The 27,652-nt window shown below is 42.0% G+C and overlaps 2 protein-coding genes across 4 annotated transcripts; one reads left to right on the top strand and one right to left on the bottom strand.

Annotated features, from left to right (window-relative positions):
- Positions 1-294: 294 nt before the first annotated feature.
- On the top strand, positions 295-14,318 carry rad21b (RAD21 cohesin complex component b; the record flags this gene model as incomplete). Of its 2 annotated transcripts, none has more annotated exons than XM_083685389.1 (14): positions 295-358; positions 1,181-1,368; positions 1,605-1,734; positions 4,875-4,974; positions 5,128-5,234; positions 7,445-7,657; positions 10,134-10,253; positions 10,341-10,469; positions 10,978-11,201; positions 11,724-11,877; positions 12,020-12,165; positions 12,328-12,495; positions 13,924-14,007; positions 14,124-14,318. In XM_083685389.1, the coding sequence occupies exons 2-14, from the start codon at positions 1,225-1,227 to the stop codon at positions 14,316-14,318; spliced, it is 1,914 nt and encodes a 637-aa protein (XP_083541515.1). In that variant the 5' UTR covers positions 295-358; positions 1,181-1,224. The 2 variants fall into 2 exon arrangements, with proteins under 2 accessions (XP_083541515.1, XP_083541516.1); XM_083685390.1 differs by lacking the exon at positions 295-358 and adding an exon at positions 989-1,048.
- A 1,834-nt stretch (positions 14,319-16,152) lies between these two features.
- utp23 (UTP23 small subunit processome component) lies at positions 16,153-25,121 on the bottom strand. Of its 2 annotated transcripts, none has more exons than XM_083685391.1 (3): positions 24,741-25,121; positions 24,453-24,627; positions 16,153-16,549 (listed from the first exon to the last, which is right to left on the bottom strand). In XM_083685391.1, the coding sequence occupies exons 1-3, from the start codon at positions 24,926-24,928 to the stop codon at positions 16,157-16,159; spliced, it is 756 nt and encodes a 251-aa protein (XP_083541517.1). In that variant the 5' UTR covers positions 24,929-25,121; the 3' UTR covers positions 16,153-16,156. The 2 variants fall into 2 exon arrangements, with proteins under 2 accessions (XP_083541517.1, XP_083541518.1); XM_083685392.1 differs by having other exon boundaries at positions 16,153-16,528.
- Positions 25,122-27,652: the final 2,531 nt, after the last annotated feature.

Below are 27,652 nucleotides of genomic sequence, written 5' to 3'. Positions count from 1 at the left end.
TATAATGGACTGTACACAAATAATATTTCAAAGATAAACTATAACACTATATACTCAATAACACTTCGAGAATATGGATGAGTACGTTTCAACCATGAGCGGTGTGTCATACAAAGTGTTGTTGTATTACTGTGGCCATACAGCTCAAAGGGCCCTATTTGAACTTCATAGGGATAAATTCTTAAACAAGTTTAACGTAGGCACTTTTAATTTGAAATCCTTATTTACATACACCCGAGGTAGCTAGGCGGAGTTCCACTTTTATCGTTCACGGAACACCGGTTTGTTTGTTGTCGTAGGAGGAGGGGTGGAACAACTATACTACGGCCGCCAAAAAACTACAACAGGAGCGTAATTGGTGAGTGAATTAAAGTTTAAAATTATTAGGGATAAATTAAGTGATGGTTTTTGCATGTCCGTCTCTATGTTCATACATATGAAAAAAGACTTAGGCTGCATGCACTCTGTTTTGCACATTACAGTAGGGAATTGTGGATTATTAGTTGCTTTGCTATGTCGCACACGTAGCTAGATGACAGAGGTAAACTAGCTAGCTATTGTGCAGGTCACCTGGCGTGTTGTATTAACTTATATATTCATTATCTGTAACAAACTGTAATGGAACCTTATATAAAGCCATAGTTGATTTGCTCCAAACAATGTCGAGCAATGAAATGAAGAGGAAGCGCGCGCGTATGTCACACACCAGGTCCACACAGCTGTCTGCTGGCGCCGATGATGCCCCGCATCTTACGATTCTAGCTAAATTCTGGTTTATGGTGTTTATGGTGTCAAAACAATACATCTCCATGTATTGTTTTATTTTATGCGGTTTACTTGTTGGGCGACGCTTATTCTAATAATTTTCTATGTTTTGTAATCCAGAGGTTCAATTTACATTCTGAAATCGCTGTCAGTCACAGTCTCGAGCCCGCCCCCCTCAACATTGTGTCGGTATCATAGGTGCAGGAAAGCACGTGGAGTTTGGGCTTTATTGGCCAGGATAACTGGATGGACGCGCTATTTTGACAGATTACACATTTCCTCGGTTTGTGAACAAGTTAGCTCATCTTGTGCACTGATTTCACACCAATTCAACTTTAAAATTAAGTTTTACTCCTGTTGTGTACTGATTTTCATCATCTGTTTTCTTTTATATAATTTACCTTTGTCCCTGCAGGGTTGGTGTCCCCCCACCTCACTGTGTGAGAAGGTGCTGGGACAATGTTCTACGCCCACTTTGTCCTCAGCAAGCGTGGGCCGCTGGCTAAAATCTGGCTGGCAGCCCACTGGGATAAGAAGCTGACCAAGGCACATGTGTTTGAGTGCAATCTGGAGAGCAGTGTGGAGAGCATCATCTGTCCCAAGGTAACTCATCTCTGCATGGTTTGCTTCAGTGTATAAGGCTACTTCGACAATGCAGTGTCACTCAACAAGATAAAAAAAGATCCAAGTTTTACAATGACAGGCGTTAGAGCTGGGTGTAGTAGGAGCATCTCAGTTGTAGACCCTAAATCTTAAATTGTATTTTTTTAAATCAACGAGATCTATTGTGTTTTGAAGTGTTGAAATTAAATGAAACATTATTTGATATTCTGTTCTAGGTGAAAATGGCGTTGCGAACATCAGGTCATTTACTCCTTGGGGTGGTCAGGATCTACCACAGGAAAGCCAAGTACCTGCTAGCAGACTGTAACGAGGCGTTCATCAAGATCAAGATGGCCTTCAGGCCAGGTAACGTGTTGGCGAAGGGGCTGTTACATCTCTAGATTCAAGAGCATCAAGTAGGCTATAGTTTGGCTCCTTTCACTTGTCACATGTTTTCTTTCATCTTGATGTTTGCTTGGTCTTGGCATTTTCATATGCTGTTGATGAGAAATCCTGAAAAGTAATAGGGGTACTAGGACTGGTAAGAGGATGGGCTAAATACAGTGCACTGTGTAAGTAATGGTACAGTGAAGCATTTTTTGTTCTTTTGGCTCTACACTCCAAATCAATGAGGTTAAAGTAGGGAGTCTCAGCTTTTATTTGATGGTATTTGTGTACATATTGGTTTCACCATTCAGAAACTCTTTTTATGCATAGTCCCCCTATTTCAGGGTACCCAAAAGTAATGGGACAATTGTCTTGACTGGTGTTTCTAGTTCGTTAGGTGTGTTCTGTCACATCATTTGTGCAGTCATAAGAGAGCTTTCAATGTCTAGTATCATTTGTTTCCATATAGCCATTAGTCATGAGCTCATATAAGCCACTCTATACTATTACAATATATACTGCTACTAATTGTAGTTTTTATGTATTTATTGCCATTAGTTAAGGAACAAATAATGTGTCTCTTTCCACTTCTACCCATACTGTAATAGCTGAAATTAGTTGTTGTTCCTGCATTTCAAACGCTTTTAACGACAGATAATGTCATTGTCAAATTGTGACCATGGTTATCAACAATCATGCCTTACCGCTACAGCCTACATATATAATCTAGCCTATGGTGGGGAGAGTGGGGAGAGTGATGCAGTAGACATATTGCCGGTAGGAAAACGCTTTTGCGTCCAGATTGCAATATGAACTTCAAATACGACTTGCATGACAGAGGTATATATCAAAAAGATCCTGCATGAACATTGAGATGTTCTTGCATGCAGGTTGAAAGTGGCCAGCGAGCACAATGACTCAGCTTCACCTGATGAATCTATCATTTTGGCACACGATGGGCGGGAGTGAGATACAGTAGTAGACATGACCACAGGAAATGTTCATGCACATTTACTAGAGATCAATAAGTAAGAAGCGTTTGCGTCCATATTGAAATATCAACTTCAGATACATTTTACATGTCTGATCCACCACCAACTGACACACAGATCCTCATGTACTGCCTCAACCAACCTGTTGCCGCCTATACTCACCTATTAACTGTTTAAAAAAAATAATAATAATACACACCAGCTGTAAAATGTCTCATTAGCCCCATTTCCCTTAAAAGGCGCAAGCAGCACAAAATCTGATCCATTGCTGTCCGTCAAAAAATGTCCTTGTTTGCATACTCTTCTTACCAGATGAACAGCTCTACTCTCACCAGTTGTTTTGCTGACCAGGAAGACACTGGCTTTCTACCCTATCACAACAAAACACCATGTCTTCCCATGTAGACACAGCCATAATGGCTTGATGAGCCAGGCCATCAATCGAAAGTCAGGTCAAAGTTTATTGGTCATATGTACATAATACTGTTTTGTAATACTGTCATGTACAATGAAATGCTTACTTTGCCAGCTTCCTCTTAACAGTGCAATATCAGGATGTAAGAATAAAAATACAATAATAGCACATTAGACAATAAGTGTAATAGACATGCATGTAAAAAAAAGTGAGCAATACAGTAATAAATAGCAGCAGTGTTATTACTGCACTGTTGAGAGGAAGCTGGCATTGTAAGAATGTGATTGTACAGTTTACAACCTGTATACTGTGTGCATATGCCCAATAGACTTGACTTGACTCAAGTGCAAACCTATCCATTTCAAACACAACCTTATTGGTCAACAGGTTTATATCCAGCAGTTTTCTCTACAAATAAATCTCTTAGTTCTTTCTCTAGTCTCACATTCTCTAAACACCACAGTCTACTATCGCTGTCCTTTGTCATTTTGCTGCATCTCATGTTGTCCTCTTGTTATCCACCTTCTCCAGCAAAATAGGAATATTGAATGTAAACAATTCCTGTAGTGTTTTCCTTTTCCACACACACACAGCTCTTACTAGGATGGAAATGTGCCTTTTATTCATGCCTTCTTCATGGCTCTTAAAATAACCTTTGTCATAGTCTATCCACAAATTGTCTGATACTCCAAGCTTACTATTAAACAGAAGTAGCAAGCTATGTTGTAGAAGTAGCAGATATGTTTAAGATGGATGTTTTTAGTCAGAAAGTATTTACCATCAGACAGAAATGCTCCACTCCGTCCGACACGGTTGCAGCCTGGCTAGCTCTCCCTCTCGTTTGTGCGGCATTCACTCACCCAAAAAAATCCACTGGCTTTTATTGTTAACTAGGACGCATGTCTGATATTTCCTCAGATAAAAAAAATAATATAATAAAATAAAATAAAATAAATAAATAAAATAAAATAAAAATAAATAAAAATAATCTAGCCAGTGAGGTCAAGGTAAAACAAAATGTTTTCACCTGTTAATCCTAACCCAATTTTTAATGGTTTAAAAAGTCCCGAAATGGCTATTTTGCTTGGCAGCTGTCCCCACTGGGATAGTATTACGGCCAGAATGTATGACCTGCCTACTTCATCATACAGCAGGACAATGACCCAAAACATAATGCCATAGTAACTAGGGAGTTTTTCAGGGCCAAAAAGTGGAAAATGTTGACTGGCCATGTCAATCTCCAGATTTAAATCCTATTGAACATGCATTTAATATGATGAAGAGGAGACTTGAGGCCAAATGTCCTCAAAACAAACAACAGGTGAAGATGGCTGCAGTACAGACCTAGCAGAGAAGATCGGGGGGGTCACAGACTTCAGGCAGTTATTGCATGCAAAGGATTGTCGACCAAATACTAAACATGACTGCTTAATTTGGACATTTGATTCATCTGTCCCATCACTTTTGGGTACCCTGAAATAGGGGGGCTATGCATAAAAGTGTTGAAGTTTCTGAATGGTGAAATAGTACACAAATACCATCAAATAAAAGCTGACAATCTATACTTTACATGATAATTGTTTAATTTCAAATCCAAACCTTTTGAGTGTAGAGCCAAAAGAAGAAACATTATTCACTGTCTCATTACTTATGCAGGACATAACATGTATGTTGTATATGACCCCCCCCCCCACTCTTGTGTCTTATCTCAGGGGTGGTGGACCTGCCCGAAGAGAATCGAGAAGCTGCCTACAATGCCATCACCTTGCCAGAGGAGTTCCATGACTTCGATCAGCCACTCCCAGATCTAGAGTGTGTCATGCTCAAAAGATTTGCTTCCCATGTCATCAGAACCCTATCAGATATGAATGTGTTTTCAAGATAAAGTTACAAAGGTGGCATTGAGTGTCTCTATTGATTTAAATGTTATTTGCTCAGTGGAATTCATATGTTGTTGTTTTGCAGCGACATCGACGTAGCCCAGCAGTTCACCCTCAATCAGAGTCGAGTGGAGGAGATCACCATGAGGGAGGAGGTTGGAAACTTGAGCCTGCTGCAGGAGAACGACTTTGGTATGTAGCTAGGCCTCCCAGCTCAAACCTGTTTAAGCCTTACTCAATAGTATGAAGTGGCATCCTGTCTTCATGTAATTCCTCTCATCTGCACTGTAATACCAGGGCTCCAGACTAGGATTTTCCCTGTTTTCATTTGGTGGCAAAATGTTATCGCGGTGCGACAACTTTCCGTAAACTTTCCATCGAAACTTTGGTCTGGGAATATTCCCCTATTACAAAAGCACATGGAGGCACACAATGTTGTGTTTTCAGTTGGTGGAAATGACATGAAATCGACTGTTTGGAGAATGACAGATCCTTGCAGCAAGTTTTTGTGAAAACACGACTGATGGAAAACATTCATCTCCAACTCTAATGCATGACAAAGGGATAAAACAACGGCAATAGACATTCAATGTGAAAATTATGTTATTGGTTATTTGGCCTTTATCTTGCACCAGTGGTGTCCACAGGCTAATTACTAATTTGTCTTATTTTCTATTATTTTCTCTTTTTTGGAGAAGGGGGGTAATTTAGATTCTGTTATTGAATGGTAATGTTACAGTACAAGGTCAATGTTACTTCATGTTACAATCAATGGTGCTTTTAAGTTTCAAGTGGCTTTTTATTTGTAATAGAAGAGTGTAATAAAAGGGTCAGAGGCAAATGCAATCAGTGTGGAAGAAACCTCTGATTTCCCATAAATTACCGTTAATTGCCAGAAGTAGAAGGTACTTCCAGGCGGTATGCATACATCTGAGAGGTATAGGTCAACACAAGTCAGATTGATATCGAATGGAGAGAAAATGTTAAATTTGACTTTTAGTCAACATTCAAAATCAAAAAGTTTTTATCAGAGTTGATAATTTTGAGTTTTTGGCACATTTTAAAGTTGTGAAAAGCTTAAAAGGTGTAGGAGCAGGATTGGTTCAAATATTGCATCTTTTGGTTTCTATAGACCTCAATGTTAAAAAGTGCAGTTTGTATAGTTTAAAAACTTTAATAGGTACCAAAACCGAAAGTCATAGCAATGCCAGTTAGAGGTCTTGGCATGTTTTTAAAGTTGGATTGATGTGAATATCTTAAAAGTTGTAGGAGGAGTAGAAGGTGTAAGAATTGGAATAATAACTAGAAAAAGGAGTTCCAGAAGAACTTTGTGGGCTTGCAAAGTCCTATTTTGGTAGTGGAAAAAGCTTAAAGATGTTTCGATAGATAGATGGGATGAGCCAGGGGCACTTCAGTGGAGTGGGTAGAGTTGGTTGGTTAACTGGATGAGAGTTTTTGGAGTTACAAAAAGCTTAATAGTTTTAAAATGTTTAATTGGTATCAGAAAGCTTTTATCAGGGTTGATAAGATTGTCTGGATAGTTGAAAGAAGGTGTGGTTGTTGGATGGATGGAAGAGAGGATGGACAGATGACAGAGGGAAGGTATAGAAAGATTAAAACCAGTGTGGTTTAGAGTTATACTATGGAAAAAGCACATTGATTAACTTCTTAGTCATATCTCAGCTCACACATTTACCCTCAACCATATTAGAGTACATCAGATAATGATTATTTTATTTGACACAAAATAACCACAGCGTTATCAATGCGGTTCTTCCTTCTAATGCGGTTCTAACACTTGAAAACAGCAAGGTTCCAATCCTGAAAAACTAAAAATAGCGCTCTGCAATACATGTATTCTTAATTTAGAAATGAGTCTATCATCAGTTTTGTACTAGTAGCAAATTATGTTGGTAAAGGAGACAAATGCAGTAGAATTGCTGCGAGAATAAACGCCTTGTTTGTGTGAGAATAAATTACTCACTTTCATTAACCACAGGAGTAGGCTATACTTATCATATACTATACTTATCAAGTAGACTAAATTAGTTGCATTAGCTAAGTAAGTGAAAGGTAAACTAAGAAGAACCAAAAAAAATAATATTACAAAAGCTCTTTCTGTTCCTCCTTTTTAAGAAATTCATTTGTATTTCAATCTCAATATATCTCTTTCTATCTTTCCAGAATTTTGAGCCAGAATGACCTGCACGCACAGTGAGTCAGTGAACTAGGTAGCCTATGATTTTGATTGATGGTCAGGACGTGAGGTTGCCATATTTGGTCTGAGAACCGTTCTCGGAGGTTGCTCATTTCCAGTGAAATGCAAATTGAAAAAATAAAAACAATTATGGGGTTACCTGTCCTGTGAAAAGTTTTTACATGAGCCAATGTCTCTCCTCCAGCTGACTTTGGGATGGACGACCGGGAGATGATGCGGGAGGAGAGTGCGTTCGAGGTGGACATCATCCACGGAGCGTCGGTGTCCAACCTGCTCCTGGAGCCAGAGACTGCTGGAGCCCAGGTGACGGAAAAGTCCAACCACTTGGAGTACGATGACCAGTACAAGGATGACTTTGGAGATAACCCCATAGAGAGCAGTGAGGGAGGCATGCTGGGTAAGAAGAAGTCCTGAGAGGGAAATTTGGACATGTCATAATTAGGGCGGTGATGTCATGGAATTTTGGGTGTCAGTCATTGTCATTCAAATAATCATTTATAACAGCCATAACCTGTTTTGAAGTAATGTGGCTAACATAAAAAAGGGATGCAGTCACTGATATACTGTGGCTGAAAACTGACTTTTGAAAATAAATGTTCTAACCTGCGCAGTTTTTCACACTGTTTCAGTTTCTGGGCTTATGGGGAAAGTGAAATATTTAAGAATATTCAATTATATTATGGTGGGAGCACATTCAGCAGCCACATATGACCATCTTCATGTCAGTGTTGCAGCACTGCAGGTTTGTTTGGGTGTCAGTGACGTTCCACTTTACCAGTGTATTACTGAATAACTAAATGAATAACTAAATAGGCCTAGACATCCAATGTTTTTAAATACAAGATCTATGTACTTATTCAACAGAAAGCAAGGACATCTGGTTTAAAAGAGTGTAAACTATGTGATGTGAAAGTAGCACATTATGCACTCCCTTGGAGATGGAGACAGTTTAATAGAAAGACGGATTAGTATCAAAACAATTGTTCATAATCATTACTTTACACACCTGCTATTGGGTAAAGTATATTTACATTAATATACACTGCTCAAAAAAATTAAGGGAACACTTAATCGTCACAGTGTAACACCAAGTCAGTTAAACTTCAGGGATATCAATCTGCCCATTTAGGAAGCACAAGTGATTGTGAATCAATTTCCCCTGCTTTGGTGCAAATGAAAGTGACAACAGGTGCACTGGTGAGGCAAAAGCAAGACAACCCCCAAAAAGGTAATGGTTTTGCATGTGGTGGCCACAGACAATTGCTCTCTCCTTATCCTTCCTGACTGATTCTTCTCTAGTTTTGTGTTCTGCTAGTGTCCTTGTCACTACTGGTAGCATGAGGCGGTACCTGCAGCCCACTCAGGTTGCACAGGTCGTCCAGCTCCTCCAGGATGGCACATCCATACGTGCGGTCGCAAGAAGGTTTGCTGTGTCTCCCAGCACAGTCTCAAGAGCATGGAGGAGATGCCAGGAGACCGGCCGTTACACGAGGAGAGCTGGACAGGGTCGTAGAAGGGCATCAACACAACAGCAGGACCGGTATCTGCTCCTTTGTGCGAGAAGGAACAGGAGGAGCACTGCCAGAGCCCTACAAAATGACCTCCAGCAAGCTACTGGTGTGCATGTGTCTGACCAAACTGTCAGAAACAAACTCCATGAGGGTGGCATGAGGGCCCGACATCCTCTAGTGGGACCTGTGCTCACTGCCCAGCACCGTGCAGCTCGATTGGCATTTGCGAGAGAACACCAGAATTGGCAGGTCCGCCATTGGCATCCTGTTCTCTTCACAGATGAGAGCAGGTTCACACTGAGCACATGTGACAGGCGTGAAAGAGTCTGGAGACGCCGTGGTGAATGTAATGCTGCCTGTAACATCATCCAGCATGACCGGTTTGGCGGTGGGTCAGTGATGGTCTGGGGAGGCATATCCCTGGAGGGTCGCACAGACCTCCATGTCATAGCCAACGGTACCCTGACTGCTGTTAGGTACCGGGATGAGATCCTCAGACCCATTGTCAGACCGTACGCTGGTGCAGTGGGCCCTGGGTTCCTCCTAGTGCAGGACAATGCCCGGCCTCATGTGGCCAGAGTGTGTAGGCAGTTCCTGGATGAAGAAGGCATTGATACCATTGAATGGCCCTCTCGTTCCCCTGACCTAAATCCAATTGAGCACTTATGGGACGTTATGTATCGGTGCAGACTGTCCAGGAGCTCACTGATGCCCTGATCCAGGTCTGGGAGGAGATCCCCCAGGACACTGTCCGCCGACTCATCAGGAGCATGCCCAGATGTTGTCGGGAGTGCGTACAGGCACGCGGGGGCCATACACACTACTGAATCACATCATGAGTTGCCGTGATAAAATTCACGCAAGTTGGATCAGCCTGTGATTTTAATTTTTTACTTAGATTTTTGGTGTGATTTTGAATCCAGCCCTCAATGGGTTGATGATTTTGGTTTCCATTGACCATTGTTACGTCATTTTGTTCTCAACAAATTATACAATGTACATCAGTAAAGATTTTCAACTTGAATAATTCGTTCATCAAGATCTAATGTGTCCCTTAAGTGTTCCCTTAATTTTTTGGAGCAGTGTATATGTAATGTTTTAAAATTCTGTATTGAATGTACCTTGCAGAAACAGTCTGGGATGGCTATTTATAATGCATCCATGGACACAACTGTTCAGGTTTCTAGTGTAGCAGGCTAGATTACCTAACGGATTGCACATGCTGCATCCCAGTGTAGCATTGCCGTAAAAGCCTATTATCATCCAACTCAACTTATCTGTGATTATCATTCTGCAATTCTACTTTGAGTTAGTCTAAACTGCACCTGTTGAGTATTGCCACATTTTTCTTTCTCTCTATAGTCGACAAGCTGATCAGTAACGAGGATGGTGGCATTTTTGACGACCCTCCCACCATCACAGAGAGCGTGATGATGCCTCAAGACCACAGGGATGACGAGGATGACTTTGATAACCTCTCACGTAAGTTCCCCAGAATAGTACCTTTTACTTGAGCCTGATTAATTTCTTATTTTGCTGAATGCATGCTAATATGTGATCTGTGTGTAGCGGGAGGCCCAGACAGCCCAGACTCTGGGCCAGCAGAGACCCTGCCCACCATGCAGGACCAGACGGAGCAGACCACCCTGGTACACAACGAGGAGGAGGCCTTTGCCCTGGAGCCCATCGACATCACAGGTCAGACTATTACCTAGCTTTGAACGTTTCAGAACAGCACCAAAAGTCTCTGAGCACCAAAAACAACTTGATTTGTTTTCCTCTCTAACAGTCATTGAGAGACTGCTTGCTTGCCTGGCGACCCATCCTTGAAATGCTCCCGCCTACTGTCGTTGTTCTCTGTGATTCTAGTCTGGATTCGTTTTCGTCCCCGATGCCTCCCTGAATGGAAATCCATTTTTGCCAATCAGCGTCCTTTCAGAAACTTTAATTTTTGTGGATTGCGGTGTTTAGGATTAGACCGAAGTGAAAGGCTTCCTAACTCTGATTGGTTAGAGACAATTAAATTAATTGATGATGCATAAAAACCCCTCAAGTGTGACGTAGTCACGATCGACCACCAAGATCCAGACTGAATGATATTATGGAGTGAACAAAAATTCAGGATGGGTTGCCAGGCAAATTGCTTGCTGCACTAAAAACACAATTGTCACCATTTATTTACTGACTGGTTCATGTGCACATGAAGTGAAGGAAACCAAAGCCAAGAGGAAGAGGAAACTGATTGTGGACAGTGTGAAGGAGCTGGACAGCAAGACCATCCGAGCCCAGCTGAGCGACTACTCTGACATTGTCACCACGCTTGACCTGGCCCCGCCCACCAAGAAGCTGATGATGTGGAAGGAGACTGGAGGTGTGGAGAAGCTCTTCTCCCTCCCAGCACAGCCACTGTGGAACAGCAGGCTGCTTAAGGTAACCCAGCAACTGTGTAACAAACAGTTGCCCTGTTTGAATACTTTCAAAATGCATCCTTCCTCCCTTCCTTGAGGAAATCACTGATATAACGTGTTTGGATTGGTCAAATCAAGCTTGTCACTGTGTTGCTTACAGATAAGTGACTTATTCAAAGAAGATGGGAAGTAGGAATGCATGTTTAGAGTATTCAAACAGGGCCAGTGCACTTAGTTAATCTCCCTTCAAATTGTTTTCCCTAACAGATGTGTGCATGCATGTTGTGACTAAAGCTCCCGCATTATGGACTATTGGGAATTGACAATGGATTGTAGTCTTTCTTCTGTGGTCGTCAGTCCAAAATCAAGAGTTATTTATATAGCACATTTCATTGTTACATATAAATAACCACTCAAGCTAAGCAACAAAACAGGCCTTGGACTGTGTCATAGCATAATGCACCTCCACCACAGGCATTTTAATGTCGCTTGCTTTAAAAATATGCACTTCCTCTCATTATAGTCTGTGTCTCTGTCTGTTAAGATGTTCACCCGCTGCTTGACCCCGTTGGTGCCAGATGAGCTGAGAAAGAGAAGGAAGGGTGGTGAGGCTGACAGCCTGGACGAGTTCCTGAGAGACTTGGAGAACCCTGAGGTACCCAGGGAGGAGGCCATGTCACAGCAGAGGGATACCATCGGTAAGACAACTCATTCAACACACTAGAATATTGTCATTACTTTCATTTAGAATGTCTACAAAACCAAGTGAGCAGGCCTGACTCCCAATCTGATGAGCTTTTTTGGGGGTGCGTTTTCAAATGTTCTTGTGTGTTCTTCCAGACCAGACCATCCTGGAGGAGCCCAGTGTCCTGCAAGCTTCAGCCATGGAGGGCAGCAGGACCACCCTGGACCAGTCAGTCATGCCCCCACCATCCTCCCAGCGGGGGCTGAAACGCAAGGCCCAGGACACAGAACCAGCTCTGCCTGTTAGTGCTGCTCTCCCACTCTGAGGCCTCCAGCCTTGTCTCCAACTACAACTAGAGAAAGGCAGTTTGTCATGCATCCAGGTGTTGGACTTGCCTGTGCCTTTCTATCCGACTCTAACCTCTCACTGCCTTCTCTGTCTCTCCCTCATTCCCTCTCTCTAGATGGGCACCCTAGAGCAGCAGGCTAACCACTCAGGCATGTCCCAGCAGCTTGACATGAGTCATGTGGAGTTTCCGCCCGAAGAAAGCGCCAACCTCAGCCAGCTGCTGCCCGAGCTGGACCTGCTGGAGGAGAAGGGCAAGAAGGGTGATGACGAGTCAGACGAGGAGGTCAGCAAGAGAGTCATCTGTTCTGGACTCCTGCAATATGTCTTTAGATTACAAAGGTGGTCACTAGGGCTGTACGATGGAGAATATATCATATTGAGATAAAGGTATTGCGATAGCGATTTTCAATATGCAGAGATGCAAACTAGTCACCTTTAGGCAAAATTTGCTGTTTTGAATCCAAAATAGGTCACCGACGTGATTGGTGTCGATCTGGTGAGAAAGGTTTTGAGGGGGGGGCGGGGTCAAACGGAGCCTGCCTTCCATGTCTATTATGCAAGTTTGGAGTTTTAAGTCCTCTTTAGTTTTGCAGCTAATTTGCTTTCATTCTAGGATAAGAACTTTCTATACCCTAATCCTAAAAGTCACCAGAAATTAGCATTTCAAAGCTTTTTTGGGGGGGCGGCAATGCCCCCGGACCCCCCTAGCATGACTTATTTGGTATGCACTCTTCACACAGTTGGCTGTGGCGCTGTTTTAATGATAATAACTAATAATAATAACTAATGTGTGGTACTTTCTACATGTTATAATACATTCATTTTGATCAACATCTCCTCTATCCAAAATACCGAGTTTGATCTCTCTTTTTTTGCCACCAAGTAGTCATTGCAGTAGCAGAATCCTCTTCAGCATCAGTAGGCCTACTCATCATGACTACTTGCCAGTGAATGTGCCAAATGCAGATGTGTGGACTGTATGTCATGTTTCCCACGCCTATGCTGCGCACTCTAGATGCTTGGGATTGGTCAGCACTAACAGCACACGCTGTTGAGTGAGTGAACTAAGTCAAGCGCATCTCTTTGAAGCTACTTTCACGTCAAGTTTTTTTTCATTAATTATGTAAAAGATAGATAGGTACTTAAGGCGTTACAGCACATCACAAACAACAGCAAAATCAAATGACTATAGAATAATAGAATAAAATAGACATCTGAAACATTATATACAGTAAGAACAGTCCAGTATGATTTAACATCCCCCAGCCTGACTCTGATCACCCCGATCGAGCCAGCCGGAGGAAGAGTTGTACAGTCTTATTACGGCAGACAGAAACACTAAACACTCCTAGAACACAAAAAAGAAAGACTCATCGCAGCCTCTTGTGATAATAATATTGCAAACGTTCCAATCGCAATAACGATAGTTATAGGGTGTATCGTGCAGCCCAGCCAGGAACTAAAACACCACATTATGTTGATCAACCGATCCCCAGACATTGATGGGCTAGTTAAATTGGGTGCTTTGATTTGTAGTTCTGAGTAGATTTTGAGTGCTGAGTGCTTTGTTAATTCTCTCAGACCAGTGTTGGAAACCATGAATGTTATTGTCCCTGTGCCTTTGGAAACTAAAGACATGAAGTGTGTCTCTTTCAGTCTGGAATTGATTGTTCAGTGGCTGTGGTCTAATGCTGTGTTTTCTCCATGGAAGGATGAGGAGGGTCAGGGTGGAGACCAGGACCAAGAGGAGAGGCGATGGAACAAGAGAACTCAGCAGATGCTCCATGGTCTACAGGTAGGTTATAGGCTAACACAGCTAAAAGTCCAACACTATAGAGCCACATCCCAGAAGAGGATCCCCACACACTCATTGGAAAATGCTGTATTAACTGTTTTCCCTCATATCCACAGAGGGTAATGGCCAAGACCGGGGCCCAATCCATCAGCCTGCTGGACCTGTGCAGGAATAATAACAAGAAGCAGGCTGCTGCCAAGTTCTACAGCTTCCTGGTGCTGAAGAAACAGCAGGCGGTGGAACTCAACCAGATGGAACCCTACAGTGACATCATCGCAACCCCCGGCCCCCGATTCCACAATGTCTCCTAGGGTCTGGTCAACTCAACACTGGCTAGTTTTTACTCTAAACAGTTTTGTTTGTTTGTTTGTTTGTATATGATGTTTTTAGGGTTAGGGTTTTTTTTTGGGGGGGGGGGGTTACCTACATGTGCCGTATGTCTTCTTTGAAATTGGGATGTTTCTTTTAATAGTTTCTTTTCCAAGAGGTGATTGGGAAATGATGCATCTGAATCACATGATTCATAGGATTGTCAGCAGCTGTTAGCCAATGGAAAGCTCTTTGGATTATCATTGACTTTAATTTAAAACTAAATCAGCTGTTGCTATCAGAGATTGCGTTCCCCCATTTGCTTAAAATAAGTTCTCATTTTATACCCATTAGCCAAAAGGAGCATGTCGTATTGGGGCAGTTTCTGAAAACACTCATCTGGCAAAACCAAGTTGTTGTAGCTTCAAGCATTCCAATCAGTTAGTGAGTCTGTGTTTACAAGTGCTTGAACCCCTGTACCACAGCAATGTTTACTTCTGCAGATATTTAAAATAGGTCTCCATTGTTTGGGATGGGGGGGTAGAAGTGGCCTACCCTTATTGCATGCTCCATTTCAAAAATAGTTTATTACAAGTAATTACTTCTGAAATGCATTTTTATGGTACTACAGTAATGGATTCCCTTGTTCTTAGTCACATAGTGTGACAATACTTTGTATGAACTTTATCAGATGGTAATGGTTTGGTCAGAATTCTATGTAATGCTGCATCTTAACAATTAAATCATTTATGCCATCATACCCTGAATCCCAAATCAGCCCCTAGGTACATATTAGATAGAGGTGTAAGCGATATAGTAGTTAGCTTGGCCTGATGGTTTAGGCAGTGTGTACAACTCCTCTTTTAATCACTGAAGGTATGGTTGCAGTTATCTATGGAATGTATATGCAAAAAATACTTTGATTTGGTATTTGTAAATAATTATATTAAAAACATATTTTTTTTAATGTAATAACTGTTGGCACCATAAAAGAGCAAGTCTGATGCTGTTCTGTGTATTGGTGTCGAGACTCTAAACTAATTTAACTGATAATGCTCAATATAATGAATAAGCTATTTCTAATATTATCATGACTCCCGGCAGTAGATAAGCACAATAAAGTCAATTTAATATAGTTCTGACAAACATTTACCAACATGCCCTTAACAATGACAACAGAATGCATTGTTTTGATATCCACTCCCTTTGAAATTGTACATCATGTAGTTTCAGCGCATCATATACTTTGAATTATGTGCCTGTAAACTTGCATTCTCCATTTTTGTATAAATCCCAAACGCACTTGTAGATACAGTTGCTAAAGTGAATCCTTACATGTCAAAACTGTTTTATTATGATGACATGCCTTTAGTCCTGAGCAACTGTTATGTAACTTTTCTAATAAAACAAATACTGTTTGAACAGGTTTTCTGGTCAATGTCATCTTTCTCAGTACTGGTTTGTTGGGTCAGTGAATCGGGTAGGCTATCAAAGCTTTAGACTTTGAATCTACAATAGAGTAGTGTGCACAGGATCATCAACACCTAACTGTGTCCCAATAGTCTCCTTTATTTCTCATCCTTTCTCCTTGCTTCCTTCTCTAAACACATTGGAGGAGAGGATCGGAGGAATAAAGGAAAGACTATTGGGAGACAATCCCTCATTGCATTTAGTTCATATATAATGTGCAGCGACAGTACATTTAGTTCCATGTTGAAAACAAAGAATAAGGATATGAACTCGGAAGGGTTGTTCAGGTAGATGGATATTGAGCCAAAATGTTTATTGGAGACCTATACAATCATTATATATCCATTCAATCTCTGGTGAATATAGTTTTTCAGTTGTCCCCCCCTTCTGGCTTGCGTTTCCTATGCCGTTTCTTTTTCTCCCCATCAGTCTTTTTTACTTCACGTGGTTGTGTTGGTGACTGTTTCTTTTTCTTCTTCAGGCAGCTGAGGGGGTTAGGGTTCCCCACTTTCCTCTTGCGCTTCTTTCCACGGCGCTCTCCTCCATCCTGTCCAATCCCCTGTTCCTCTTTCAGACTGCGGATGCTCTGCTGCTGTGCTGGGGTGACCAACTCTCCCAGCTGCACAGCTTGGACATGGCTCACTGAAGACTGACTAGGCTTGTCTAATACTATGGTATTGAGGATGATGTAAAGGAGAGGTACGCCTGGGATCTTCTTCAGCCCTGCTGTCACCTCTTGATCCTGGAAACAGACAGACAGACACTGAATTAATGAATATTTGAACCATGCAGCTAGATGGTACTGTTTCATTGGTGCAGATGGGATACCGGCATGGTATGGTACCCAGGTAAGGAGATGTTGCCGTGGTGTCATTTATCCAAAATAAAGGACAATTGTTAGACACTTTTTTTTACCCCTACCATTTTTGGAGTTGGGAGTAGTTACATGGTCAGTGCAGTGCAGTGCAGTGCAGCCCAGTCCAGTCCAGTCCAGTCCAAAATGGTAGCGATAAGTAAAGGTTATGGCTTGATCATTATGACAACCTTAATGCATACATGCGAGTTGGCTAATGGGTATACACATACATGCTCATCTTGTTTTTTATTTTCTATTTTAGAGTAATGAGACCATGGCCCATGTGTAGCAGCATGTGAGTTTGTCAGCACACCACATATCTTTATTTATTAATTTATTAATCCTTGCTATATAGTATCCAATGATTTTAATGTGCTAGTGGGAGCATGCATGTATAAAATTGCCATAGCCAATCATAGGTAAAATCGTCACTTGGACTATTCCGTTTCCTACTTTATTTAAGGACTTCTTCCGATAAAGAAAGTAGAGTACTCAGATGAAATATATATGCAAGACTAATTATACATAGGCTTGCCTATACACTGCAATCGTACATAGACACTTTTAGACATGTGCACGCACAAACACAGCCAATTCTTAACAGGTCCCAGTTCCACATTTGTTTCCAAATAATTGACTCAACTAATGGGATACAAACAATAATAACCACCCCAACACAAAAATAAAAACAACAAAAAAGATATACATACAAGTAGAGTACATGTTACAGCACACAAGCAATAGCATGTAAAATAAAAAAGGAGGGGGGTTGAAGACTCACATATTTAAACCATGAGAAATAGAATAGATTACAAAAGTGTATGGGGGGTTAGGGGCAACTGAGCTTAAAAGTAAACCTTTCTAAGGGTCCTCAATATAGGCCAGATACATTTCCTACTTTAGCAAAAATCAATCTAATTTATGAATTAGTCTAAAAGGACAGCCTCTCATACACCGCAATCTTGCTGAGCAGAAGGTGCCACTCCCCAAGAGAAGGAGTGTGTGTTGATTTCCATTGCTGAATAACCAACCTTCTGTCCAGCATGACCGCGTTTGTACCCAGTCAGAGTTAGAAAAGAGGTCAAGGAGGAGGGGTCCCCCAGAATGAATAGTCGCAGACGGAATGGAATTTGTAGACCAATGATCCTCTCAATACTCTCATGTAACCAGAACACTTTAACTTTGGGACAGGCCCAAAGGACATGTACTAGACATGTACTACCCTCTGACGAGCATCTCCAGCAATCTGGGTTGTCTTTTAGTTTAGCCCTGTAGAGCTGAGAAGGTGTGCAATACATCCTATTCAGGATTTTGAACTGGACAAGTCTATTGCGGATTTCTCTTGACATTTGAGTTACTCAATATATTCTGCCTCTGAGAAAGACACCCTCAAGTCCACTTCCCATAGGTATTTTAAGGTGGTAGTGTTCTAGTGTACTAGCATCATAGAATAGTACAAAGATACTTTGTGGCCCTTGCCATAAATAGAGAATATGCGAGAAGGGACATGGGCACTCTGAGGGGCCACAGAAGGACCGAAGACACTCCTAAGCAAACTCTGAATTTGAAAGTATCTCCAGAAACTCAAATTCCTCTTGAAGCTCAGTCCATGCTTCAACTTTACCACCCACACAGAGGTCACCCAAAACCTCAATGCCTTTCTGTAGCCAACCTTTCCAAGAAAAAGGAGTTTGAATTACCTATGCATAATTTGGGGTTGTCCCAGACACAATAACTCACATTCAGGAATGGGTCAAAATGTAATATCTTTGCCACCCTTTGCCATATCCATTTAAGATGTGGTATAATGGGGTGGGATTGAGTGAGGCAACAAGGAAGCAGTAATACAACTAATAAGGGGGAGAGCGGAGCAGAGGTGTTCTTCTATACCATACCAAGGGGGAGCTCCCTGTGGGGGGAGACGCCGTTGAGCTGAGTGCCTCAGACAGAAAGCATAGTGATAGAGCAGGAGGTTTGGTATCCCCAATCCATAACCTGGTCCACCCGTTTCTGAAGTCTTTTCAAGCGCACTTTGGGACATTTACCGTTCCACAAGAAAACATTACAGAGTCTACGATACTCATGTGTACCACATTCATCTTAAGCACGTTCTGAGTGAGAGATATAGGGGCAACCATCTTTCAATATCAGACCTGAATTTGTCAAGAAGGGGCTCCATATTAACTCTGCTAAGGTCTTGCAGTTGAGGGGGAAATGTTATCCCTAGATAAGCGATACCCTCCTTCGGCCAGCTAAAATTTCCAGCCTGAAACATAGTTTTGGGGCAATAAGATGTCAAAGGGAGAGCCCCACACTTAGACCAATTAATTTTGTACCCAGAACATTTTTTAAATTAATTAATTGTGTTGAGTAATGAGGGAACAGACTTTTCTGGATCGGTGACCACTGTCAGTATATAATCTGTGTACAGCATCAATTTATGGGTTGTTTGGCCAATCTGAATTCCAGGGAAATTTATGAAATCTAGCCGGACTGACGCAGCTAGGGGCTCGAATGCGAGAGTGAAAATCAAGGGTGACAGAGGGTCCCCCTGTCTTGTACCTCTGCACATTTGGAAATATGGAGAAATAAGACCATTAGTGACCACTGCTGCCATTGATTCTCAATATATACGGAGAAGCCAGTCCAGTATAGACTTGCCAAACCCAAAAGCTTGTCAAATACAGTGGGGGAAATAATTATTTGATCCCCTGCTGATTTTGTTAGTTTGCCTGATTACAAAGAAATGAGCGGTCTATAATTTTTATGGTACTTCTATTTTAACAAATAGAGACAGAATATCAACAAAGAAGTCCAGAAAAAACACATTATATAAAGTTATAAATTGATTTGCATTTGATCGAAGGAAATAAGTATTTGATCCCCTACAAACCAGCAAGAATTCTGGCTCATACAGACCGGTTATATGCCCATGAGGCACATAGATTACTCCTGTCACTTTAAGAAAGTACTCCTAATCTCTGCTTGTTATGGGTATAAAAGACACCTGTCAATAGAATCAATCTCTTCCATTCCAACCTCTCCACCACCATGGGCAAGACCAAAGAACATTCAAAGGACATCAGGGTAAGAGTTGTAGACCTGCACAAGGCTGGAATGGGCTACAAGACCATCAGCAAGAAGCTTGGTGAGAAGGAGACAACTGTTGGTGCAATTATTAGAAAATGGAAGAAATACAAAATAAGAATCAATCGCCCTCGGCCTGGAGATCCATGCAAGATCTCGCCTCATGGGGTAAGGATGATCATGAGAAGGGTGAGGGATCAGCCCAGAACTACACGGGAGGAGCTTGGTAATGATATTAAGGCAGCTGGGACCACAGTCACCAAGAAAACCATTGGTAACACACTACACCGTAACGGATTGAAATCCTGCAGTGCCCGCAAGGTCCCCCTGCTCAAGAAGGCACATGTACAGGCCCATCTGAAGTTTGCCAATGAACACTTAAATGATTCAGAGAAGGCTTGGGAGAAGGTGATGTGGTCAGATGAGACCAAAATTGAACTCTTTGGCATAAATTCGACTCTTCGTGTTTGGAGGGAGAGAAATGCTGAATGCTACAATCCCAAGAACACCATCCCCACCGTCAAACACGGAGGTGGAAACATTATGCTTTGGGGTTGTTTCTCTGCTAAGGGTACAGGACGACTTCACTGCATTGAGGGGCCAATGGACGGGGCCATGTACCATAAGATCTTGGACGAGAACCTCCTTCCCTCAGCCAGAGCACTGAGGATGAGTCGTGGATGGGTCTTCCTGCATGACAATGACCCAAAACATACAGCCAAGGCAACAAAGGAGTGGCTCAAGAAGAAGCACACTAAGGTCATGGAGTGGCCTAGCTAGTCTCCAGACCTTAATCCTATCGAAAATTTGTGGAGGGAGCTGAAGCTTCGAGTTGCCAAGCAAAAGCCTTGAAACCTTCAGGATTTGGAGAGGATCTGTAAAGAGGAGTGGACCAAAATCCCTCCTGAGATGTGTGCAAACCTGGTGACCAACTACAAGAAACGTCTGACTTCTGTGCTTGCCAACAAGGGTTTCTCCACCAAGTACTAAGTCATGTTTTGCTTGGGGATCAAATACTTATTTCCTTCGATCAAATGCAAATTAATTTATAACTTTATATAATATGTTTTTCTGGACTTTTTTTTTTAATATTCTGTGTCTATTTGTTAAAATAAAAGTACCATAAAAATTATAGACCGCTCATTTCTTTGTAATCGGGCAAACTAACAAAATCAGCAGGGGATCAAATAATTATTTCCCCCACTGTATAAGGACTCCCACTCGACTCTATCAAATGCCTTTTCAGCATCAAGGGATAGGGCAGCTGTGGGAGAGTTATCATCCCGTACGTGCCACATAATATTGACCAGTCGCCTGATATTATCTGTGGAATATCAATTGCGTATGAACCCCACTTGATCTGGGTGAACCAGGGTGGAAGTAACCTTGTCTAATCCGTTAGCTAGTATTTTAGAGAGGATTTTTCCATCACAATTTGTCACAGAAATTGGTCTATAGCTTATACAATCCATTGGCTATTTATTCTTTTTGAGGATAAGGGAGACAAGTGTCTGGGAATGCGTTGGTGGGAGGGATCCAGTTTCTAGAGAGCCCAAATACATGTCTAGCAGCATAGGAGCAAGCTCGATAGCATAGTGCTTGTAGAATTCAGCTGTGTAGCCATTTGGACCTGGGGATTTCCCTGAGGGTAGTTTCTTAATCACTTCTAGAATTTCTTCGACTGTTATGGGGATGTCGAGTGACTCAGTATCAGGAAGGACTCAGTATCTACTCTCACCACATTAGATTCAGACTCAAAGCCTTTATTGATATCGGTTGCGCTGGTTAACAGTACCGCTTTGTGATTTCTGATTGCGGCTATGGTATTCAAGGACTCCCTCTATTTAATATAATTGGCCAATAATCTTCCTACTTTATCCCCCTCCTCAAAAAACTTTTGCCTTGCTCTGAACAGTGAAAATTCTATTCTTAGGAGAGTGTTAAAGTTGTACTTCAGCTGGGTCAACCTTCTCAGGTCACCGCTGGACATTTCGGACTTAAAGTTTGTTTCCGCTATTTTAATGTCTCTCTCCAGCTCCACTTGTTTAGCTGCCCTTTCTCTCTTTTTAAAGGTAGCATGCTGGATTATAAAACCTCTAAGGAACGCTTTAAGAGCTTCTCAAGCCACTCCTAGAGAAGGGGCAGAGGGCACATTAGTCTCCTTGAATAGATTAGATTAGATTAGATTAGATTCAACTTCATTGTCATTGTGCAGAGTACAAGTACAGAGACAACAAAATGCAGTTAGCGTCTAACCAGAAGTGCAAAATAGCAGAAAGTGCAATGAACAGACTAGACTGATTTGATCTTTCAATGATAATCTGAAATGTATGTCCATTAGTAAACTAAAGTTCAGCCTCCATCTCCGAGATTTACTAGTCTTTACCAACCGACTCATTCCCTTCACATTAAAAGTACAAATGCTCAGCCCCCTACTATCAGAACTCATAGTACGACTTCAAACAAAATGACCAGTGTGTCACAGCTTCAAAGAGAGGGGAAAGGGGGGGACATACACAAATTAAAAACTGATCTGAGACCATAGGTGCGCAACTCAAAACATGGCACCCAACTCAAAATTCGGTCCACGAATCGCAAACTAGAGCCGCACAAAAAAAAAGGTGGCGGCGCCATTGCATGACATGTGAACTGTTTAAAAGAAAACCTTTGACATCCACTATCCAACAAACTACGACTATGTGATCCAGGCAAGTCGACAAAGATATATCCAGCAGAAATTAAATGTAGATTAAAAGCATCACCTATTTCCCTTTTGCCAGTAATAGGACCAGCTGCAGTCATGATTTGATGGGGCAGTGTGGGGACAGGACTATAGGAGATTTAACAGTTTTCCAAAATGTAGCTGGGTCTCCAGTATTGTCAGATAGTAAGCTTGTATAGTGGGTAGATTTAGCCTTCCTGATCATAGCTATGCACCTATTTCTCAGTTGTCTAAAAGCAGCCAATCAGAGGAATCAGTCTTTCTAGCTTTGGCCCAGGCCCCATTAGTTTTTTTAATAGTTTCAGATAGAGCAAATCTTTGGTTTACACCTGAACTATCAGTCACCCGTAACCTCTTACATGGAGCATGTTTATCTGCAACAGTGTTACAAACATTTGAGAAGTAATGAAGAGCCAACTCAGGTTCAGGAATGGAGGATACTCTTTCCAGGTCACATACAGTGCATTCGGAAGGTATTCAGACCCCTTCACTTTTTCCACATTTTGCTATATTACAGCCTTATTCTAAAATTACTCTTCCTAGAGCTGGCCACCCGGCCAAACTGAGCAATAGGGGGAGAAGGGCCATAGTCAGGGAGGTGACCAAGAACCCAATGGTCACTCTGACAGAGCTCCCAAGTTCCTCTGTGGCGATGGGAGAGCCTTCCAGAAGGACAACCATCTCTGCAGCACTCCACCCATCAGGCCTTTATGGTAGAGTGGCCAGACGGAAGCCACTCCTCAGTAAAAAGCACATAAGAGTCCGCTTGGAGTTTGCCAAAAGGCATCTAAAGGACTCTCAGACCATGAGAAACAAGATTCTCTGGTCTGATGAAACCAAGATTGAACTCTTTGGCCTGAATGCCAAGCGTCACATCTGGACGAAACCAGGCACCGCTCATCACCTGGCCAATACCATCCCAACGGTGAAGCGTGGTGCTGGCAGCATCAGGACCTCAGAGTGGGGTGAAGGTTCACCTTCCAACAGGACAATGACCCTAAGCACACAGCCAAGACAACGCAGGAGTGGCTTCGGGACAAGTCTCTGAACGTCCTTGAGTGGCCCAGCCAGAGCCCGGACTTCGATCGAACCAGCCAGAACCCTCTATCGATCAAACATCTCTGGAGAAACCTGAAAATAGCTGTGCACCGACACTCCCCATCCAACCTGACAGAGCTTGAGAGGGTCTGCAGAGGAGAATGGGAGAAACTCCCCATATACAGGTGTGCCAAGCTTGTAGCGGCATACCCAAGAAGACTTGAGGCTGTAATCGCTGCCAAAGGTGCTTCTAAGTAAACAAAAAGTAAAGGGTCTGAATACTTATGTAAATATGAGTCTTATTTTTTAGTAAATTTGCAAACATTTCTAAAAACGTGTTTTGGCTTTGTCATTATGGGGTATTGTGTGTAGATTGATGATCCATTTTAGAAGGCTGTAACATAACATAATGTGGAAAAAGTGAAGGGGTCTGAATACTTTCCGAATGCAATGTAGATTAAAAAAAAAAGATTAAAAAAAAACCCGCCAAGACAGTTTGTAATAAAATCCTTCTTTCACTGACTGATGGTTCATCTTGTGGTTGCCCCCTTTGAAGGACATCAAGCTAGCCAAATGTGCCTTGCAAAACATAAATAAACACACTTAACTACTCAAGTATACTACTTAGCGAGGTAAGAGAGCTAGCGAGCTAACTTTAGCTGCAACTCAAGGGATTTGGTCAAAGTTAGCTCGCTAACTCTCTTTACTTGCTATTAAATGACTATGCAGGAGAAAGTTGGCAAGCTTTATGGCCGTCAAAGGGGACAGCCACCCGATGAACCATCAGAGTCAGTGAAAGAAGGATTTTATTACTTGTCTTGGCGGGGTAAGTCTCTGACTCGATCTGTCCATAGGATGCTATCCGGCTATCCATAGGACTGTGTCGAGTAGGATGCTATCCGGCTAGCCCTGGACCAGAGCTAGGTATACACAGACTCAGGTGTGATAGGATGGAATACATACCTGTGTGGCAATAAAGTAGTGGTGAGGATTGGTTTCCTCCAACATGGACAGCAGGCATTGAGCAGCAGGAACAGGGTTCTTGAAATGCTTGCATTTCCGGATCTGAAACCGCTGCAAGATGATTTTGGCTCCATACAGATCATTGCCAAAAGATTCAAGTTCCTTCAGCGCACAACTGTAGAATAAAAACACGCATTAAGTTACCGTGCAGAAGGTAGGTTAATGATTGAGGAACTTCACCGCAACTAATTATGACAACTATGATAACAGTGAACCGAACTAACTCACTTCGTAGTACAAAGTTGCACCTCCCCCATGAGATACTTCGGCATTTGTTCTTTGATCTGAATCTTGTTCCTTAATGCCGCTTGGCAAAATGTCCCATCGATGAGAATTTGGAAAGGTTCTCTTAAATTGAAGTTGTACTTGTAGAAGCTTATGGTTTTCTTAGCTTGCTTTTGACGTTTGATCTTCATCTTGAATATACTATCTTTAGCTTGCCAGCTTGTCTTGTTGTTTCCTCAGAAATCCGTTGCTATTGCTAACCATCTATGTTGCCCACGTTGAATTTAATGGACTTGCGTATCAAGAACGTAAGGTTTATTCCATAAAAAGTGTCGCTGATATCAATGTTGACGTTGACCCAGTGAGAAACATGCTTCCTTGCTGAAGCTTGTGTTACTATAAAATATGTTCCTCTTCCTCTGTTTCTTCTTCACTGTTTTATGGCGGTTGGCATCCGACGCGACTAGTGCATTACCCCATCTACTGGGCTAGAGTGTGTGCCAGATAGAAAATATGTCCGTGTGGAAACCAATGTTGGTTGGTTCGAAAGCCTCGGTCAACGCCTTTCAATACCTGTTACGTGTTGGAGATACAATTTGTACAATTTGCAAAAAAAAAAAAAAAAGACTGCTTGAGATGTACAAGTCACTAGAACAAGGCTCACGCAGCTTTTCGAAGGCACTGTGCAAATGCAGGGGGCAGCACCCGCCTTCATTGTGGGAGGCACTTTTCATGACCAATCTGGGAATGTTTTCTTGACACATTTGTACCTGAATGAGGAAAATACCTATATGCCATGATGAGAGATCTACTGATTGCATATAGGCTATGTCCAGTTGATGGTTGTGTTATGTGGTGGTTATTCCTAGGACGTTCTACTGAAGATTTTATAAACAATAGCAGCCATGTTGTCACTGCTATGTTTTCAAGACACGCTGTCAGAATTTCACTACATTGTCCAATTTCAAACTGCACAGATACACTGCCTGTTCTCATCTGTCCTTGACTGGTTGGGTTGGCTTTTCAACTCAAACACTGTACGGTACAGTATATATATATGACGGCTTGTTGTCTAGAAAGGAGAACATGTTAAAGGGGAACAACTGCAACAGGAAATGTGCCTTAATCTATCTGACTCAGTAGAGGACTGTCTTTTCAACGTGCGCACCTCTCTCACTCAGGGAGAGCGGAACTAGATTAAAAACAAGAGCAAAGCCACATGGTTACCCAGGGGATCAATCGGCCGTCTGCACACCGTTGTAGTTCTCACTTGTAGTTCTGCCCAAAAAGACAATTCCCAATTAATTCCAATGGCAGAGTCGGTATGTAGGTATTCAAGATGCCCAGCCCACATCGGCTTCTAAGACACTATCATTCAAATAATAATAAACAAAGTTCATGCACACATGCATGTGTGGAGCATTGAAAATACAAACACAAATAATTTATATCAGCATGTACAGTATATACAGTGCCCTTCTTAAGTAATGGGACAGTGAAGCTTTTTTTCTTCTTTCGGCTCTACTCTCCAAAAGTTTGAATTTACAAACAATTACGATGAGGTTAAAGTAGAGATTCTCAACTTTTATTTGACTGTATTTGTGTGCATATTGTGTACAACACTTTGTATGCATAGTTCCTCTATTTTAGGGTACCTAAAAGTAATGGGACAAGTGCTTGACAGGTGCTTCTGGTTTGTCAGGTATGTTCCATCACATTTGTGCAGGCAGAAACAAGATTCTCTGGTCTGATGAAACCAAGATTGAACTCTTTGGCCTGAATGCCAAGCGTCACGTCTGGAGGAAACCAGGCACCGCTCATCACCTGGCCAATACCATCCCAACAGTGAAGCGTGGTGCTGGCAGCATCAGGACCTCAGAGTGGGGCGAAGGTTCACATAAGAGAGCTGTCAATGTGTAGTACTGATTCAACCTGAACTGATAATTTGGGTGGTTTTGTGTTGTATTGGCTGACAGTTTGTGGATCTTTAGGGTACTTTTGGGTTCCTGTTCATGGTTGTTTAGGGTTGTTTAAGGTACTTTTGGGTACCTGTTTGTGGTTGTTTGGGGTACTTTTTGGTACTTTTGGGTACCTGTTAGGGGTACTTTTGGGTACCTGTTTTGGGTTATTTGGGGTGATTAGTAGGACCCAGAGAAGGTCAAGGTATACTCTGGGATATGACACCATGCCAGGAAGTCACAGCAACTTTTACCAAAGATTTTTAGAGTAAGTAAATATGTAATCAATGGTAGGCACATATTAGATGTCGGCATATGCACGCGATATTCATGCCGGATTGCGTACCGGAGTTGATTGTCTCCTCTCGTTTCCTGATCGTTTCTGTTTTGAAATTACCTCTGGTAACCTTGCCCCGCCCTTTTCCCAATGACATCATATTCCAGAGTCTACTTTTAAGGCTCATAGACAAATTTCCCAAATTTGCAGTTGTTCCCCTCTAAAGTATGTGTGTGTGTGTGTGTGTGTGTGTGTGTGTGTGTGTGTGTATGTGCACGCAGAGAAAAAGGGCTGTAGTGTGTGTGCGTGCTGCTCATGCTTGGTTGGTTGTAATGTAAAGAGCAACTGGGTTGTACCATAGCTAGAGGATACAGTGTTCTACAGCTACAGTATGGGTTGTATCCATAAATAATATTTCTAAGGGAAGTACCCTCTTTGGTTGTACCAAAGCCTCTCTGGTTGTACTGTGAAATATGACTTTGTATTGATACGCCTTCATTTATTGTATATTTTTCGCAATAAAAGAAAAGAAAGGAGAAGATAAAGATTATCATGAGAATCTTTGGAATGGGTAAGAAAAAAAAACCATTTAGCCCACCAAGGCATACAGGTGTTTGAATTTAAAAAAAAGTATTCCTTTACAAAAATGTATGTCCTTTCAGAATAGTAGGCAATCATCC

This window comes from Argentina silus (genome assembly GCF_951799395.1).
Source record: "Argentina silus genome assembly, chromosome: 14".
Classification (NCBI taxonomy): Eukaryota; Metazoa; Chordata; class Actinopteri; order Argentiniformes; family Argentinidae; genus Argentina; species Argentina silus.
This window is presented reverse-complemented; position numbering and strand designations above follow the sequence as displayed.

Coding starts and splice junctions, on each gene's coding strand:
- utp23 (XM_083685391.1), bottom strand. CDS start 24,928: ATGAAGATCAAACGTCAAAAGCAAGCTAAGAAAACCATAAGCTTCTAC. Junction 24,628..24,740: donor GTGCAACTTTGTACTACGAA/GTGAGTTAGTTC, acceptor TTTATTCTACAG/TTGTGCGCTGAAGGAACTTG. Junction 16,550..24,452: donor ACTACTTTATTGCCACACAG/GTATGTATTCCA, acceptor TCATTAATTCAG/TGTCTGTCTGTCTGTTTCCA.